Raw genomic sequence first — 16059 nt, 5'->3', positions numbered from 1 at the left:
AGCTTTGCCTTTCTTTTACTTTTTTAACCAATGCTTAAATGTATTACATCCCTTTTATAAGTAGACCTGTTTTTCAGAGGAGTTTAGGTTCACAGCAAAACTGAGAAGATACTGAGATTTCTCCTATTTTCCCTGTCCCCCCTCCACGATCACTCAGCCTCCCCCACTATCAACACCCCCCAGACTGGGACATATGTCATCACCGACGAACATATGTTGACACGTCATCATCCCCAGAATCCACAGTTTACACGGGGGTCATTCTTGGTCTTGTATATTCTACGGGTCCAGACGAAAATAGAAATTCCTCACCCAGAGTTGCTTCACTGTCCACAGCCCCGTGTCCTCAGCTCATGCGCCTGCCCCACCTGCCCCTCGCCACACCGACCTGGGTGCCCTGTCTAGTTTTGCCTTTTCCAGACGTCACATAGTTGGAATCATACAGAATGCCTATTTTTCTGACTGGCTTCTTCCTCTTAGTGTGATGCATTTGAGGCTCCTCCGTGGCTTTCCACCGCGTGATAGCTCATTTCTTTTTGGAGCCGAATAATATTCCATTGCCTGGATGGACCATTTTCTTAATCCACTTGCCTTTTCAAAAGATCTTCTTGGTTGCTTCCAAGTTTCACCAGTTACAAATAAGGCTGCTAGCAACATGCTTGTGCAGGCTTTTGTGCGGACATAAGGTTCACCTCCTTTGGGTGGATACCAAGGAGCAGACTGCTGGATCACATGGTAAGGAGGCGTTTAGCTCTGTAAGAAATGCCAACCTGTCTCCCAAAGTGGCCAGGCCATGTTGCACCCCACCAGGGATGAGAGAGTTCCTGCTGCTCCATATTCCTCTGTGAGCTGTTTTGCTTGTGGTTTTCCCTCACTTTAAAAAAAAAAAACTATTATATCTGTCTTTTAAACATAAAGGGTCAGCATATGCAAGACAATCCCTCATCATACAGGCCACCACCTGCTGGCAGGAAGGAGACCTGCTCTGGGCCAGGATGACCCCAGTTAACGAATCCACTGACTTAATCAATTGAAAATTCTCTTCAACTTTCTCGCCAGCCCCGCAGTGTTTGTGCAAGGCAAATACTGAGCTGTGGACAGAGCAGTGTTTGGGAGGTGAGCTTGTGTTATGGGCAAGAATACAAAGTTTCCTCCCAATCTTCAATCCGCAACTCCCTTACATGCATTCTTACCACCATCTGTCCCTTCCACAAATATTTGCTGAGCACCTAGCAGCATGTGCCTGCCTCGGAGCCGGGCTCTGGGGCCGTGGTTGTAAGCAAAACACAGGCCTCGCCTTCTGGGAGCTTGCAATCCCAGTGGGGGTCTGACCACAAACAAGGACCACACCAACCTCACACCATCCAGAGGACGAGAGGATGGCCGTGGAGGGCAGGGGCGCAGCTAGTCTGGAAGACGGAAAGGAAAGGGAAAGGAAGTCCATGTCAGGAGCGAGAGAATCCAAGAACATCTCCTCCACCAGCTCAGGGCTTCCCGCCTCACCAGGAGGGGCGGCCTTGGCCTAGGTGTGGGCTCCTGCCAGCTCCCTCCTGCTGGGCCTGAAAGGGACTTGGTCCTGGAGAAGAGATGACCCTGAATGACTCCTGTCACTTCCTACAAGGAGCCTCATCAGACACCCCCCCACACATGCTGTCCCCTGACATGGCTTCTCCCCTGTGGCTCTCCTCACTGCTGCAGATTTACAAGTCCTTGTGTGATTATTCCACCAGCACCCATCCCCCCCGCCCCCTCCCCCCCAGCTGGACTAAAAGAATGACAAAGGCAGGCCGGGTGACTCCTTCGAGGGCACCACTGCCACTGCTGTAACGCTAGGCCAGGCCGAGCTCCGTCCCAGGCAAACAACAGGAGCTCAGCACACACTGAATGAGTGAGTGAGCGAGCGAGAGACCCATGCTCCAGGAGAGAAAAGAGGCAAGCTGCCCCTCGTCCTGAAGGAAAAGCAGAATGCTAAATAAGGTATAATGAGGAGACTCAGCTTGTGGGTGGCCGGGAGACTGCTGGTAATGCCCCCTCCCCCCCAAGGACATGGAATTTAAGCTGATTTGAGGTTCAAAGTGGGGATTAGCCAGGAAGGATAGGTGGGGGGCTGGGGAGAGCAGGTTTTACAAGCAGAAGGCACAGCACCAGGCCAGGTGGGGAAGGGGATTTGCTGCACTCTGAGAGCCAGGAGGGGAGCGGTGTGAGCAGCAGAGAGTGAGGGGAGAGGGCAGCAGGGCAAGATGAGCCTGGAGGAAGGGCAGTGGTGGGCACCTTGCCTCCAACACATTCATTGAACAAACGTTCCCTGAGCACCTGCTATGTGCTGGCCTTAGAGGTCATACTACATCCAGTTCTTGATCCTAGAAGAGGTGAAGCAGGTCCCCGCCCACCCCACCCCCCAAGAGCTTCAGCGGGGCTCAGGCCACCACTGGTAAGTGACCACTCTGCTGCTGGAGAAGCGGGACCAGCTGTGCAGTCTAGAATTAGCAAGAACGGTCACTGATTAGAAGTGGGCGGTGAGGGGGGGTAAGCTGACAGGGTGGCCCTGGGTGTCAGGCCTGAGCAGCTGGGGGGCTGGAGATACCGTTCACACAAACAGAGGGGTCAGGGGGACAGGGCAGCTTTGTGAACAGGCGTGAAGCACTGCTCTTGGGAGGCTGCACTCCAGAGGCACCCAGGGCTCGGGCCTCATGGAGTCAGATGTGCCCAAGCAGGGGTCCCGACATCCACTGACGCCGTGAGCAACTGGAGAGCCAAAAACTGGCTGGTGGCAATCGACTCCCAGTTTATGAGAAGTGGAGTTCTGAAGGACTCCAGAATAAAACCACTGAACCTAGCTTATTAGGAAACCAATCTCAGCGAAAGTGGGACAGGTTAGGTGTTTAACACGGTTTGGCCTTGGGTTTCCCTCCAACAGCTGGCAGTGATTATATTAGTTTCCTTTTCAAATGGATTTTCCTGCCAGTCCACATTTGTCTTCTCTTTTCCACACAGACCGTGGGAAATAACGCAGCGGGGAAACACAACCCTGGGAAGGAAGAAAGATTCGGCAAGCAGCCAGGTAGATGAGTGGCTGTGAGTATGCGTGAGCATGTGAGCGTGTGTGCATGTGTGAGCATGTGAGCGTGTGTGCATGTGTGAGCATGTGAGCGTGTGTGCATGTGTGTGCATGTGTGCATGTGAGCGTGTGTGTGCATGTGAGCGTGTGTGCACGTGAGCGTGTGTGAGCATGTATGAGCGTGTGTGTGCCTGTGTGAGCATGTGAGCGTGTGTGCATGTGTCAGCACATGTGAGCATGTGTGTGTGCACATGTGTGAGCGTGTGTGTGCATGTGAGCACATATATGAGCATGTGTGTGCCTGTGTGAGCATATTTGAGCATGTGTGAGTTTTTGCACATGTGAGCATGTGTGACCATGTGAGCACATGTGAGCATGTGTGTGCGCATGTGTGAGCATGTGTGAGCGCATGTGAGCGTGTGCGCATGTGTGAGCAGGCTTCACTCGCTGTCAGAAGCAGCCCCCGCGTGCGGCCCCACCTGGTCTGCAAGGCGGGGAAGAGCGGGCTGGACCCTGAAGGACCCTCACTTTTTATGCACCAGACAGCGGCAGCGAGTGTATTTCCAGGCTTTGAGGGGGTCGTTCCACAGCAGCAGAGAACATTAACGCTTCTGGAGGAGAATACGAATCACCCTCTGCTGAGGAATGACACACAGAGGGACCCTCAAGCAGGACATGAGGTCCAAGCACAACACAGGTCACTTTTCAACCTTTACAGTTTAACTGGAGCGTCTAATGCGTCTGACAAAACTGCCTGATTTAAATGTTCGCACCTGTAAAAACATAATAAACACCACTCTCATCGACTTGCCACACTCCTGTGGTTGCCCCTGCAACCGTGCAGGCCACCTGGAGGCCAGTTCCAGAGGGGCACCAGCCAGCCAGGAGAGCGGACAGTGCTGGGTGTCCCTCAGTCCTGGGTGGGGGGTACTGATGGGCTGGAGGACAGCGCTGGGTGTCCCTCAGCCCTGGGACGGGGCGGGGGGACGGTGCTGATGGCCGCCGCGTCCTCTTCCAAAGCACATGTCCTAGACTACGGAGCTGGGGGCCTGGGTGTTTAAAGGCAAGACTGGATTTCATCTTCTTTTAAAACTCTCAAAATTGGTCATGGCTTTAATGCAGGGTTCCTGAGCTGCCAAGAGCCAGGACATTGGAGAGGGGAGCGGGCAGCGCCGGCCTTCACCCTGAGGCCAGGGCTGCGGAGGAGTAGTGCTGGAAGGGCTGAACCCCGGGGAGGAAGGGCCGTCCGAGGGCCGTCCGCGCTGCAAGAGGGACTAGCTGCGGTCCCCCTCCACCGCGGGACAAGCTCGGGCGCGGTAGCCAGGGTCCCTGCCGCCAGCTTCAAGGCAAAACCACGCGGGGACTCGCCGGCCCACCTCGGGGGGAAGGGGCTTCACCAGCCCCCAGGCCAGGCGCATTACAGCACAGTCGCGACGTTCACACACCAGGAACCAGAGACTAGAAACAGACGTCCCCTTTGAGCCTGGAAGAGGCCGCCCTCTGGTGAACAACCACTTCCCGCCTTTCCCCCAGACACGTGGCCGGCGCTTCAGGGAGATGCCCCTAACAAACATGGCCTCCGCCCCTCTTTATATGCTGTGACCGCGGAAACAGCCGGGCAAGTGCCCCTCACAAACATGGCCGTCGCCCCTCCTAAACGTGGCCCTCATGGCAGCCGCCAGAAAAGCGCCCCCCACAAACATGGCCGCCGCCACGCCCACTGCGTACATCGCCCACTCTGTTGGGTCACATGCCTGGGGACGCCGGGCTGTGATTGGCCACCCTTCTGGTGGCGTCAGACGCCGGGGCGCGGGCCGAAGGCCGCGGGGTTGCAGCTCCTTGGAGAAGCGTTAGACCGGGACGCGGGGATTTGGGGCGGTGCTGGGGGCGGCAGTGCGCCGCTCACACTCATGAGGAGCCGGAAGGTGAGGGGCCGAGGCCGGCTGCGCCGAGGCTGCGCCAAAGAGGCTGGGGCTTCGGCCACCCTTTGTCTGGGGAGCAGAGGAGTGGCCGCAATTCTACCAGGGCCGAGGGGCGGCCTCTGGTCGTCACCCCCTAGGCCGCCTCTGGGTAAGGGGGCTCCCAGACTAGGGCCCCGGGGTTAGGGGGTTTCCAGAGCACGCCACCGGGGAGCCGGGGTATCCTGGGTCACGCCCCCCGGTTAGGGAGCGCCCAGACCACACCACGGGGGCGGGGTGGGGGGGGAGAGCATCTTGGGTCACGCCCCCCTCCCGGGTAAGGGCCTTACAGAGCACGCCACCGGGAGAGGCTGGGTATCCTGGGTCACGCCCCCCGGGTAGGGAGCCCCCAGACCACGCCACGGAGGGGCGCGGGGGTGGAGAGCATCCTGGATTACGCCCACCCCACCGCCAGAGTAAAGGGCTCCCAGATTACTGCCCTGGATAGGGGGGCTCCCAGAGCACGCCACCGGGGGAGCCGCGGTATCCTGGGTCACGCCCCCCGGGTAGAGGGCTGCCAGACCACATCCCAGGAAAGGGGGTCTCCTTCTCCAGAGCTAGTTTGGACCCCTGGGAACTGCGGCCACCACCGGAGCCCTGGGTTCTTCAGCGTGTGACCAGCGTGGCCGCAGTCGCCTCAAGTGCAAAGGGGGATGGGAGGGGACCGACCCGGGCGCCGGTTCCTGCACTGGGTACCTGGCGGCGGACTGGGGCCCACAGTTGGATCTGCGGGTGGGGGTGGGGGGTGTTCTACCGGCCTGACGTCTCTTTCATGGAATTGTTTGGACCGTTCACGTTTAAAGGTGCTGATAGAGTTGGATGCACAGACGCCGTTTTACTCTCGTTTTCTGTAAACATGTCTGTTTTCTTCTGCTCCTTGTTTAAATGGATTAAAATGAATATTTTCCAATGCAGCATTTTAGTTTAATTATTCACTGTTTGGTGAACATCTTCTTCGCAGCAGTTGCTCTGGGTTCTGGCGTGTGCCTTGTAACGTAGTGGAGTCAGCTGCAGAGGGGAAGCCGCTCCGTCCCCGGGAGAGGCAAAAATGTTCCTGTATCTCTTTACCCGCCGTCTCAGGATGTCGTTAGACCTATTGCGTCTCTTCCTGTTAGAAGCCGGCAGCCCCTGCTCTCATTCCGTCTCCATCTGCGGGCGTTTTCGCAGCCCGGGACAGCCTTGCTCCCGCCCGTCCTTTGTGCCGTTGCTGCCAAATGAAGCCCACGCCTCTATGTTTGCAGCTGCTTTGTGAATCAGTAAGAAAAGGGGTGCATGGGCATGTAAACGGGGTTCTGTACGATAGAGCTACTTTCCTAGTGCTGCTCCTGTGAACTTCAGTTCCCGTCGGGGATCCCGGAACTTCCTTTACTGTTCGTGGAAGGCCGGTCTGCCCGCAGCAAACTCCCTCCGTTTACCTGGGACTGTCTGTCTTGCTGTCCTTTCTGAAGGATTGCTTTCTTAGATAGACGATTCTTGGTTGGCAGGTTTTTTTCTTTGAGAACGTTGAGTATGTTTGACTATATCCAGTGTTTCTGCTAAGTTAGTGGTTTATTTATCGAGCTCCCTTGTCAGCAAAGAGTCGTTTTCTGGGGCTGTTTTCAAGATTTCTTTTGTCTGGCTTTCCGTGTTTAAACCGTGCTGTGTCTGCATATGGAGCTTGTTGCATTTCTCCTGTTGGCAGTCAAGTTCTTGGAAATTCCTGTGTGCTGGTGGTTGTTTTTCAATGAATTTGGGAAGTTTCAGCCATTATTTCTCTGAATATGTTTTCTGCTCCTTTCCTTCTTTCCTGGTACTCCCATTACACGTATGTTGGTGCACTTAAGTGCATCCAGTGTTTTCACAGAGACTTCCTTTTGCTTCATTCTTTTCTCTGTGTTCAGTTCTTTAGTTGTGGTTTTTTTAATTCTTGAACATGTTCATAATGGCCACGTTTAAGCCTTTTGCTGATAAATTCACCCCTGGTCGCTCTCACAGGCGCTTCTCTTGCTGGCTTTTATTCCACTGTAGGGGTCTGCTTTCCTATTTCCTTGCACACTCCATAATTATTTGTTGAAACTGGACATTTCAGATGAGGTAGCAGTTCTGGGTTCCTGTCTCCCACCCCCACCCCATGGCTTGTTGTTGTTAGTAGGCTTTTTATTTGTTTAGTGGCTGGGCAGATGTTTCTGTTGGATTTGATTTCCCACCTCTCATCTGTCCACCAGGGCAGCACTGGACACGCCCACATTCACCCTGGGATGGCGCTCTTCCCCTCCTCCCTGACCACACCTGGCTGTTAAACTCCCATTAAATGCCATTTGATTGCTCAGTTGTTTCCAGCAGTAGCCTGGGGCGGAAACTGCTCTGCAAACTAATCCAGTCACTGGGTAGCTCCGGAAGGCTGAGGCCTAGTTTCTGGAGTCCTGTTTGATACTTGTTCTGACCCCAGGAGGGCTCCTCCAGCTGAGCCATTCCCTGCTTCTCACCTGCAGACTATCTGGTGGAAAGCCTATCTTCATTCTCTAACTGCCTTTTTCCACCTACTCTTCTGTTCCGGAGAGCCCGCTTAGGCGCGATCTTCTCCACGCTCCTACAAACGAAGCCAGTTCCTTAGGGAAGGGATCAAGAGCTCTCTGTTCTAATGTCTGCCTCTCCCTCAGGCGAAGTCTCCGAGTCCGAGCTCTGTCTAGGGACAGTGACAGGACCGGCCAGGACCGGCTTCGCTGCAGGACACCTCTGTCATACCGAGAGTGCTCTCAGAGGGGCGGGGTGGTGCCAGCACCTGAGATGCTGTCAGCGGGCTTCTCCTGGCCCGGACCCACCTCCGCAAGCAGAGGCCAGGGTGACGGGGCCCCGTCTTCTTAGTGCCCTGTTAGGGTAGAGCCTCCGTCCCACGGCTGGGGCCTGGGCAGAAGGAAGCCCCCTCCTCTCAAACACACACACACACACACACACACACACCCGGACTCAGCCTCAGACCGGGTAGGATGAGGACAGAACACACACACACAACCGGACTCAGCCTCAGACCGGGTAGGATGAGGACAGAATGAGAAAGGCTGACATGCTGCTCCGGGTCGGAGAGAACCCCTCTGCGTGGGAGCGGGAGGGCGCCCTGTATTCTCAACAGTGGCGGGCTAGAGTTCGCATACCTCTGAGTTTTGTAGGTGGTGTTAAGTGAGTGTTTCTTCATTTGTTCTTTGCCCATAGGACCATTTCCAAAAGCCTTAAATGATTTTTCATACTTCTTGCCAGTTTTATAGGGGGTCAGCGGGGTTCCTCATGCTGTCCTGTTAGAGGTCAATCTTGTCCTGCCCTTTTCCACATTTTTGCCTTTGACATCCCAGTTTTTAACCAGTCTGCTTGGAAGGTAAAAGACCTCAACAATGGGAAGTTTTTCATTTGGGGGTTAAGTGGAAGCAACCAGCTCTCCAAGGCAGAAGAAACTGCTAGATCCTTGACATATGGGAGCAGGCGCCTTCGAGGGGGTTCCATCTGTGACTGAAGTAAAGCCAGCATGCCAGCACGCTGCCAGATTTGCCTGCCCCTCTCACATGGATGACAGCTGGTACCCAGCACAACCACAGGTCCTGAATGTTGGCCTAGACCCACTAAGTTTGCGTCTTCCGGGGTCTGGCAAGGCGATGATGAGCGCGCCCACCCGGGGAGCCCGGTGCACCCTGAGACGACAGTGCCCGCCTCAGAGATGAACGTAGAAGGCATCTAGAAGCACCCTGCCTGGAGAGGAGCCAGGACAGCCACCCCCAGCTCAGCCCCCCGGAGCAGCCAAGCAGCTTCATACGGGCAGGAGCGCCTTTATGGAAGAGCCGTGCCAGAGGACACAACGTCACTCGGCTAACCTCAAAACACCGGAACTGTCCTTGCCTTAAAGGGGGCAGGCTACTCCTCTGGAAGCTGTTCCAGCACCAAACACAGCACCTGCTATGTCAGTACTCAGTGATACTCAGTGATAGTAGCAGCTGTCCTCAGGGCCAGTCGTCCATCCATCCATCCGCTCCCTGCCCTCCCCCCCAGCACAGTCACATGAGAAAGTGTTGGGAGGAGAACTTAACAGAGAAGGAGACAGTCGGTGGCCTGGGACAAACGTGGCCATTCCCTCCTGGAGGGGAGAGGGCTTCAGGAGGTGTGCTGGTATAGGGCAGGGAGGAAGGGCATTCCGGAACCTCTGCAGGCTCCGCTCCCTGTGTGTGGCTGGGACCCCGCCACTGCCAGGCTCAGCCAGCCCTACTCTTGACACGATGCGGGCCTAGACCCAGTGCACCCACCCAGCAGGCCCTCTACCTGGTCCAGAGCTCCTTGTCCCCTCTGTGCTAGCAGCTGGGAGGGTACCCTGTCCTTCCACAGGCCACTGCCTTGCCTTTTCCTTGCATTTTGAATGCTCTCTGGGAACGCTCCCGCTATCTCACAGCCTGGGTGAGCCGCCACCTCCCAGGGCTTCTGGAAGCCTCTAGGGCTGCAGGCAGGGATGGGTGGGACACCACTGTAGAGATTTCTGAGCCAGCTTGTCTCTTTGACTGGGTTCTTCCTGTTGAGCATGCTGCTCTCTACCCAGCCCCGGTACCCCCAGTTTGGGGCCTGCTGTGACGAGAGCCCTCAGGCTCCCACCTGCATGCCCACCCATCCTCACTCACTATTCTGTGTGACTCACTTTCATTGTCAGGTTTCCAGCTGAGCTTTAAATGTATCATTTTCTAAGTGCATTTGGTATCCATTCCAGAACAGAAAAAGGAATCAGTGGAAAAACTGGCGAAATTCAAATCAAGTCTGTAGTTCAGCGAGCAGGGAGGGCTGCCACCAACGCAGACTTCGTTTTGCCAGACAAACCACGGGTTATAAGGTTTTACTGTTTTAGCTCATTCCTTCCTTGTCATTAGAAGACTGCCTTGCATTAGGAGTAAAATGGACACAGACCGTTGATAAGATTAGCTAGAAGTTAACTGCTTTAAACCAATAGAATCGGGACTGTTTCCACCTATAACTTGAGGGAGGGTGGAGAGTGGGGGTGGCTTTCGTTTTTCATGTCACCTTTTATCAGGAACTTGAACACAAGGTAGAATTTGGAGAACCTTCTGAGAAAGGGTATGTGCTGCTTCTGAACACATTTGAAGTTGACTTAGTATCTACTAACTCCCAAACAGAGGCTCCCAAAAATGCGTAAAGGAGACGAACTGCCCCAAGCTTCCAGGACTGTGGGAGAGAGTAGATCTGCATCTTAAACCCAAAACAGTCTTGTTGGAATTTGCACAAGGCCACAGGTGTTTTTCTGGAAAGATGATGAAGGTGGGGGTGGGAGGGAGACTCCAGCGTTTTCTTCAGGTAGGACATCCCTGTGTCCGTGCTCACGTCTCGTCTCCCAAGAGCACGTTCTGACACTCTGGGACCTGCTCTAGCTCACAGGTGCAGTGCGGTCTTCAGCGCGCCTCCGAGCCCGCCGCTGCTCAGCCAGGTTGGCCTCTGCCCGGGAAGCCGGCACCGCCACGTCTGCCAGGACAGGATGTCAGGTGAGCCTTGTGACCACAGAGACGCCAGCACTTGACTGGGGTGTCCATTTCTGTACAAAACGTTGGCCCTGAGATGTATCAGGAAAGAGTTGCGTTGCTTACACCCCAGACAGAAGACAGTGCTGCGATGCTTTCAGGGAAAGCCTGTGCTCTCAGGTCCGGGGCTGTGCTTTGGGGTGCTCACCCCTCCGTGGGCGTGTGTGTCTCGCGCTCGGTGTCCACACGCACCTTTCCAGTCACTCTTGGAATTCAACCTTCTGCATGACGTTGGCTGGCGCGGGCCACGCCCCTTCACCCCTCAAGTCTCGGAGAGAAAGGCGTGCTTACGCCCGCCGTACAGGCGCCCAGCAGCCCTAGTGCCCAAAGTCCTAGAAGGTTGACCTCCCTTGCGCCACGCTCCCAGGTGTGGTTGGGACATGGTTTGCCACCAGCAGCTAACACAGTTTCACTTCCGTGCGCTGCTCTGGAAACCGTGAAGTCCCTTGACAAAGACTTGCTGAGCGCCTGCTCCGCGCCAGCACGCAGACCCTGCCTTCGCGCAGCCTACGTTCTCGCAGAGACGCAGGGGAACTGGAGGTTTGTCGTGTTACCGTCTGTCCTGCCTGCTTCTGAAGTTCCCTCAGGATCGACAGCGCCCCTGGGGAAACTGGCAGGGGTAGGAGCGCCGGAGGTGGTGTGTCTGGGTTTGTCCCCAACCGCAGGTTTAAATTCTGTCCCTTTGGAGGCACTGACCTAACCCTATCGTAGAAGACATGGAAGGTGTGAGAAGGAATACTAACCTCTGGGACTGAGACGTTCTTAATTTGCTCTCTGCCTCGTAATCCTAGATGTGTCCCGTTTCCCCTTACATTTTTCTCTTGACAGACTTCGTCACACAAAGCCGCCGACAGGCGAACTTCCAAGAAGTTCAAGTATGACAAAGGTCATCTCCTGAAATCAGAATTACAGAAACTTGTCCCTAAGAGCAATAGTGTTGCTTTGCCCAAGATACCACCCGAGAGCCCTTGTGCCAGTAAGACTCTGGGGTTTGCTGAAGACCACGTGCTGCCTCCAGGAAAAGGAGCTGGTGCTCTGGCCCAGCCGGAGGCCGCGGGGCCCCCCCTTGGGCCCTGCACCGCTGTGGGTGCCGCCGGTCCAGCAGGGACCGAAGACGGCCCACGCCTGCCCACACCCGGGGCTCTCACAGGAGAAGAGCCTCCCAGCAGCCGCACGGCACGGGCGCCGCCGGCAGAGCAGGGCCCCAGGCCCCCACTGCAGACAGATGACAGCGTCTTTCTGGATGAGGACAGCAACCAGCCGATGCCGGTGGGCCGGTTCTTCGGAAATGTGGAGCTCATGCAGGTAAGACTGGCGCCTCCTGCCCCCGCGGGCACCCCCACGCGGGTTGCACGCTCGGTCAGCCCTTCCCCCCTCCCGGCGCGCGTGTGGCGCCTCCTCGGGACAGACTCCAGTCCCCGCAAGGAGCAGACAGACCAGCTCCCCAGGAGCAGCCCCAGTCTGAGCAGAGGATCCCTGCCAGAGTGCCAGCTACTGCCGGGAGGCCTCTTCTTCCTTGCTCGGCCCTCGGGGTGTGGGCTGCCGTGTGACGGCTCCCTGCACGGTTGTGGGTGGGGAGCGGTGCCCCACGCTTGCTGGGCATCGGTCGTGGGGAGCGAGCCCTCCCCCGGAGTGCTGGCCGGAGCGGTGGGCTGCCGGTGGCTGAAGTGTGTTTCCTTCCTCCAAGGACCTTCCACCGGCGTCTTCGTCTTGTCCTTCAATGAGCAGACGAGAATTCAGGAAAATGCATTTCCGAGCCAAAGATGACGATGATGATGACGACGACGGGGCAGAAATGTAGAGAATAAAGCACACGGTGATTCCCTTGCACATTTAATAACAGTTACTAGTTTGACAGTTTAGCAAGTGATGAAATTCATATCAGGTTTATCTCCCAAGAAAATGTATTTTTAACCAGACGTTGCAGCGGACGCGTAGAAGTCCTCGTGCGGAACACCACGTACCTGGAGCGTTCGCGCTCGTGACCCAGAACCGTCTCGGACAGCCCAGCCTCTGCTCCCACGCACATCTTGTGTCTGTGTACGTGACGACGGCTCAGGGCTCACCGGAGACCTTCCTGAAGAAAACTTCCCACTTAAGCTCTTTAGTTTTGATAATACGCAAGTTTATTTTCCATTATCAAAATTGGATCATACTTGCGATTAAGTCAATGCCAGTTCTTAAAGAACTCTCCTTTATTTCTGTATATGAAGCTAATGTTTACCTTGGAAATTTTGCAAAATACATGTGAGAAAGAAATAAAATATATTTTGAAAATATTTTTAAAGAAATCCTTATGTTCCTACAACACTATTCCTTTCTAAAATGTTTGAGAGCCAAGTGGAGAAAACGAATCATGTAAGGCTGGGTCAGCCTGGTTCACGGGGGGGGGGGGGGGGGGGAGGAGACATCCTTGAGTGCCACCCAGAGTGGAGAGCTGAGGCTGTGCACTAGAAGGGACGTGGCCCCCCTCGTGTGGAGTGTGGGGTTCCTGAGCCGGCAGCAATGGTCCTCGCGGTCCTCGCCCCATGTCGTGACGAGGCTGCCGGCCCCGAGGGCCGTGCGCTCCTCTGTGGTACAGGGAGTTAGCGTTGGGGGGGGGGCACCAGGAGGGAGCCCGGGTCCCCCGCAACCCACACAAGGAGAGAAGCTGCCTGCAGCTCAGGAAGATGGGCCTTGAACATCTGCTCGTGAGCAGGTCTCTTGTTGAGCTGTGGTTATGTCCACCCCCTCGTCCTTGTCCGCGGTTTCAGCCAGGCTCAGCCGCGAGTCAGAAGCAAGTGTCCTCCCTGTGACGCGTCGTCAGAAGATGGGAAGTGGCCCGACACTGCGTCGCCCGCCCACGGCGCTCACCTGCCTCTCCGCACGTAGCCATTCATCATGTCCCATCCGCCCAGGGAGCAGGTGAGTGCAGGCCCGGCAGAGCGCGAGACCGCAGGCACCTGACCACGGCAGTGCGTTGCTGTGACCGTCGTGTGTCTGTTAGTCACAGGTGCGCCCGGGGACGGGAAAGATGGCACATAGAGGGTTCGGGACGGGCCGCGCTTTCAGGCACCCACTGGGGGTTACGGACATTTCGTAGTTATGACAGCTGCTGGATTTAGCCCTGTGAAAATGCGCTGTGGGCACGGAGTGCACCTTACAGGAAAGATCGTTTGGGGGCAGGTAGTGGAGGTTCCCACGTGGCCCCCTACTTCCAATGTGATCATCTTCCCGCTAGCAGCTGTGACCTCCGCCTACTCTGGATAGTTTTGTGGTGTATTTATCAACAAACTATTTAATAATTTGAAATCATTGCTCGTAAAGGCATTTTGATGGCAGCCAGAGGAAACAAGTAACTACTTGAGGTTTCTGTGGAAATAACTGGTAATCACGGCACCTGGTTCGTGGTGACCGGGCTGCCTCAGATTCCAGGCGTCTCTGTCCCGCGTACTGGCTTCTGGGAGATGCGTCGGCCTGAAGCAACACACCCGCAGGAGAGATGTGCGGCCACACTGCAAAATGAAAACCGTGCTCCTAGGGGACCAACCCCTGCTCACGCCGCGCAGGATCTCCTGGGGTTGGGAGGATGGCAGAGGTGGCGAAAGTGTAACCGTGCTGGTTACTCCGCGGTGAGGGGCAGCGTTGGAAGAAAACACCAGGTGTCCCGTCACCCTGAAGCCCGTGCAGGGTGACGTCGGCCAGATGGAAGGAAGCATACTCAGCCCTGGGAACGAAATGAAGTTTCAGGAAGCCTGTTGAAATAGCTGTTCACTCTCCACGACTTCGGTGGTGCCGCTCGGTGATCTGTCCTGCCTTGGAACGCCGGCTGCAGGCCCTGTAACACTGTGACTTTCTAGAAGCGCTCTCTGATGTTGGTATTCACAAAACCACGTACCCGTGGTTGGGTGAGCAGTGCAGGAACTAGGAGAGCCATCCTGCCGTGCTGTCTCAGTGCCTGTTGTGCAGGGGACCCTCAGACCCGCCCCCACAACCCCCGGGATTCAGGAGAGACGCCACGATACCCACGGTCCCGTTTATCATGGAAACCACACACGGGATGTGCCGGAGGGATAGCCCCCCACGGTGACTCCTGGTGGCGGCACAGACGTGGGCCTCATTCTCCAGCCACGCGGGAGGCTCACCGGGCCTTACTGCGGTCAGTCACAGAGGCTTCGACTGCCCACCTGAGGACCTCAGCTCCTCGGGTCTCAGGCAGTCTGGAGAGCAGCTTTCTTGGGACCCACAGTCAGGCCCCTCCCTAAATTGCTTCAAGGGCTTCCTAGAGCATCCGGAACTGAAACCCCCCTTCCCCCGGTCTCACCTCATCAGCCCCTGCCTTGCTCGCACCCCTCACTGGCCTCCTTCAGCACAGACCCCCCGCACCTCGTCCCACTCCCCTCCCCGTGCTGCGCGGCCGGCTCCCTCTGGCTTCCCTGCCCTGGCTCCCCATCCTGGCCGCCATTGGAGGCTGGCTGCCGGCCGCCCCCTCCCGTAAGCTGCAGGATCAGGGTCTGGAGGTCCTCCCTCTGCTGCCTTGCTGACCAAAGAGCCTGGCCCATGGCAAGTGGAGGGCCTGCCAGTACAGAGGACCTCATGCCCGGGCAGTTCTGTACCCACAGATCACCGGACCCTCCACTCATAGTTCCCAGATTTTTCCTCCCTTCTTTTGTTGAAAACAGCCTGTGAACCCTTCATTTGCAAAGAGCTTGTGCCACCTACTCTGACCTGGGAGTCTGAGGGTGACAGAACTGCTGATGACCCCCCTCCCATAAGTCACCCAGCACCCAGGCCGAGGGCCCCGAAACAAGCAGACTGAACCGCGTCACAACCAGGAGAGCCTTGCGCTCTCGCTCAAAGTCAAAGACTGGATTTCCCATGTCCCGCCTCCCGAGGGGCTGAAAGTGCCCATCGGAAAGGTGAGCAGCAGTGGGCGAGGCAGCAGAGTCCCAGCAGATCAGATCTCAGCGCCAGCCAGGCGGGCCGCACCTGCCGGCCTGCAGGAGGAAGGTCAGCAGGACAGCTCAGCGCAGGCACCCTTCCCGGAGGACTTCCCCACGCCCCCGCTGGTGCGCTTCCCACGGGGCCAGTGAACGCCACGAGCTAAGGTCCCACACGCAGGACGGGCTCCTTCTAAGACCTCTCTAGTTCAGTGAAGAAAAGAGAATCATTTGCGTCATTTTTTAGAAATTACTTACCCTTTGTTCTTATCCTTATTTTCATCATTCCCTCAGAGTGCAAACTTTTGACACGTCTACTGAAAAATCTTTATTGCTTTTTATGATTATACAAAAGTAAAAATTCAAATATTACAATGTGTAGGACTTTAAAAAGTAAATTTTAAAAGATTATGAAATAAGTGCTCATTTTAAAAACTTCAAGTTTTATAAAATACATGATTTAGAAAGTTAGCCCTTTATTTATTTTTTTTTTTATTTTTATTTTTATTTTTTTTTTTTTAAAGATTTTTTTATTTATTCGACAGAGATAGAGACAGCCAGGGAGAGAGGGAACACAAGCAGGGGGA

The 16059-nt window shown here is 55.7% G+C and overlaps 1 protein-coding gene across 1 annotated transcript; it reads left to right on the top strand.

The window, feature by feature from the left end:
- The first annotated feature begins 4853 nt into the window (after positions 1 to 4853).
- On the top strand, positions 4854 to 12832 carry C11H1orf174 (chromosome 11 C1orf174 homolog). The gene is made up of 4 exons (XM_002919415.4): positions 4854 to 4983; positions 10407 to 10517; positions 11382 to 11858; positions 12241 to 12832. Exons 1-4 carry the CDS (start codon positions 4969 to 4971, stop codon positions 12352 to 12354), a joined length of 717 nt encoding a protein of 238 aa, XP_002919461.1. The 5' UTR covers positions 4854 to 4968; the 3' UTR covers positions 12355 to 12832.
- The last annotated feature ends 3227 nt before the right edge of the window (positions 12833 to 16059 follow it).

The sequence above is a fragment of the Ailuropoda melanoleuca genome, chromosome 11 (assembly GCF_002007445.2).
Source record: "Ailuropoda melanoleuca isolate Jingjing chromosome 11, ASM200744v2, whole genome shotgun sequence".
Classification (NCBI taxonomy): Eukaryota; Metazoa; Chordata; class Mammalia; order Carnivora; family Ursidae; genus Ailuropoda; species Ailuropoda melanoleuca.
This window is presented reverse-complemented; position numbering and strand designations above follow the sequence as displayed.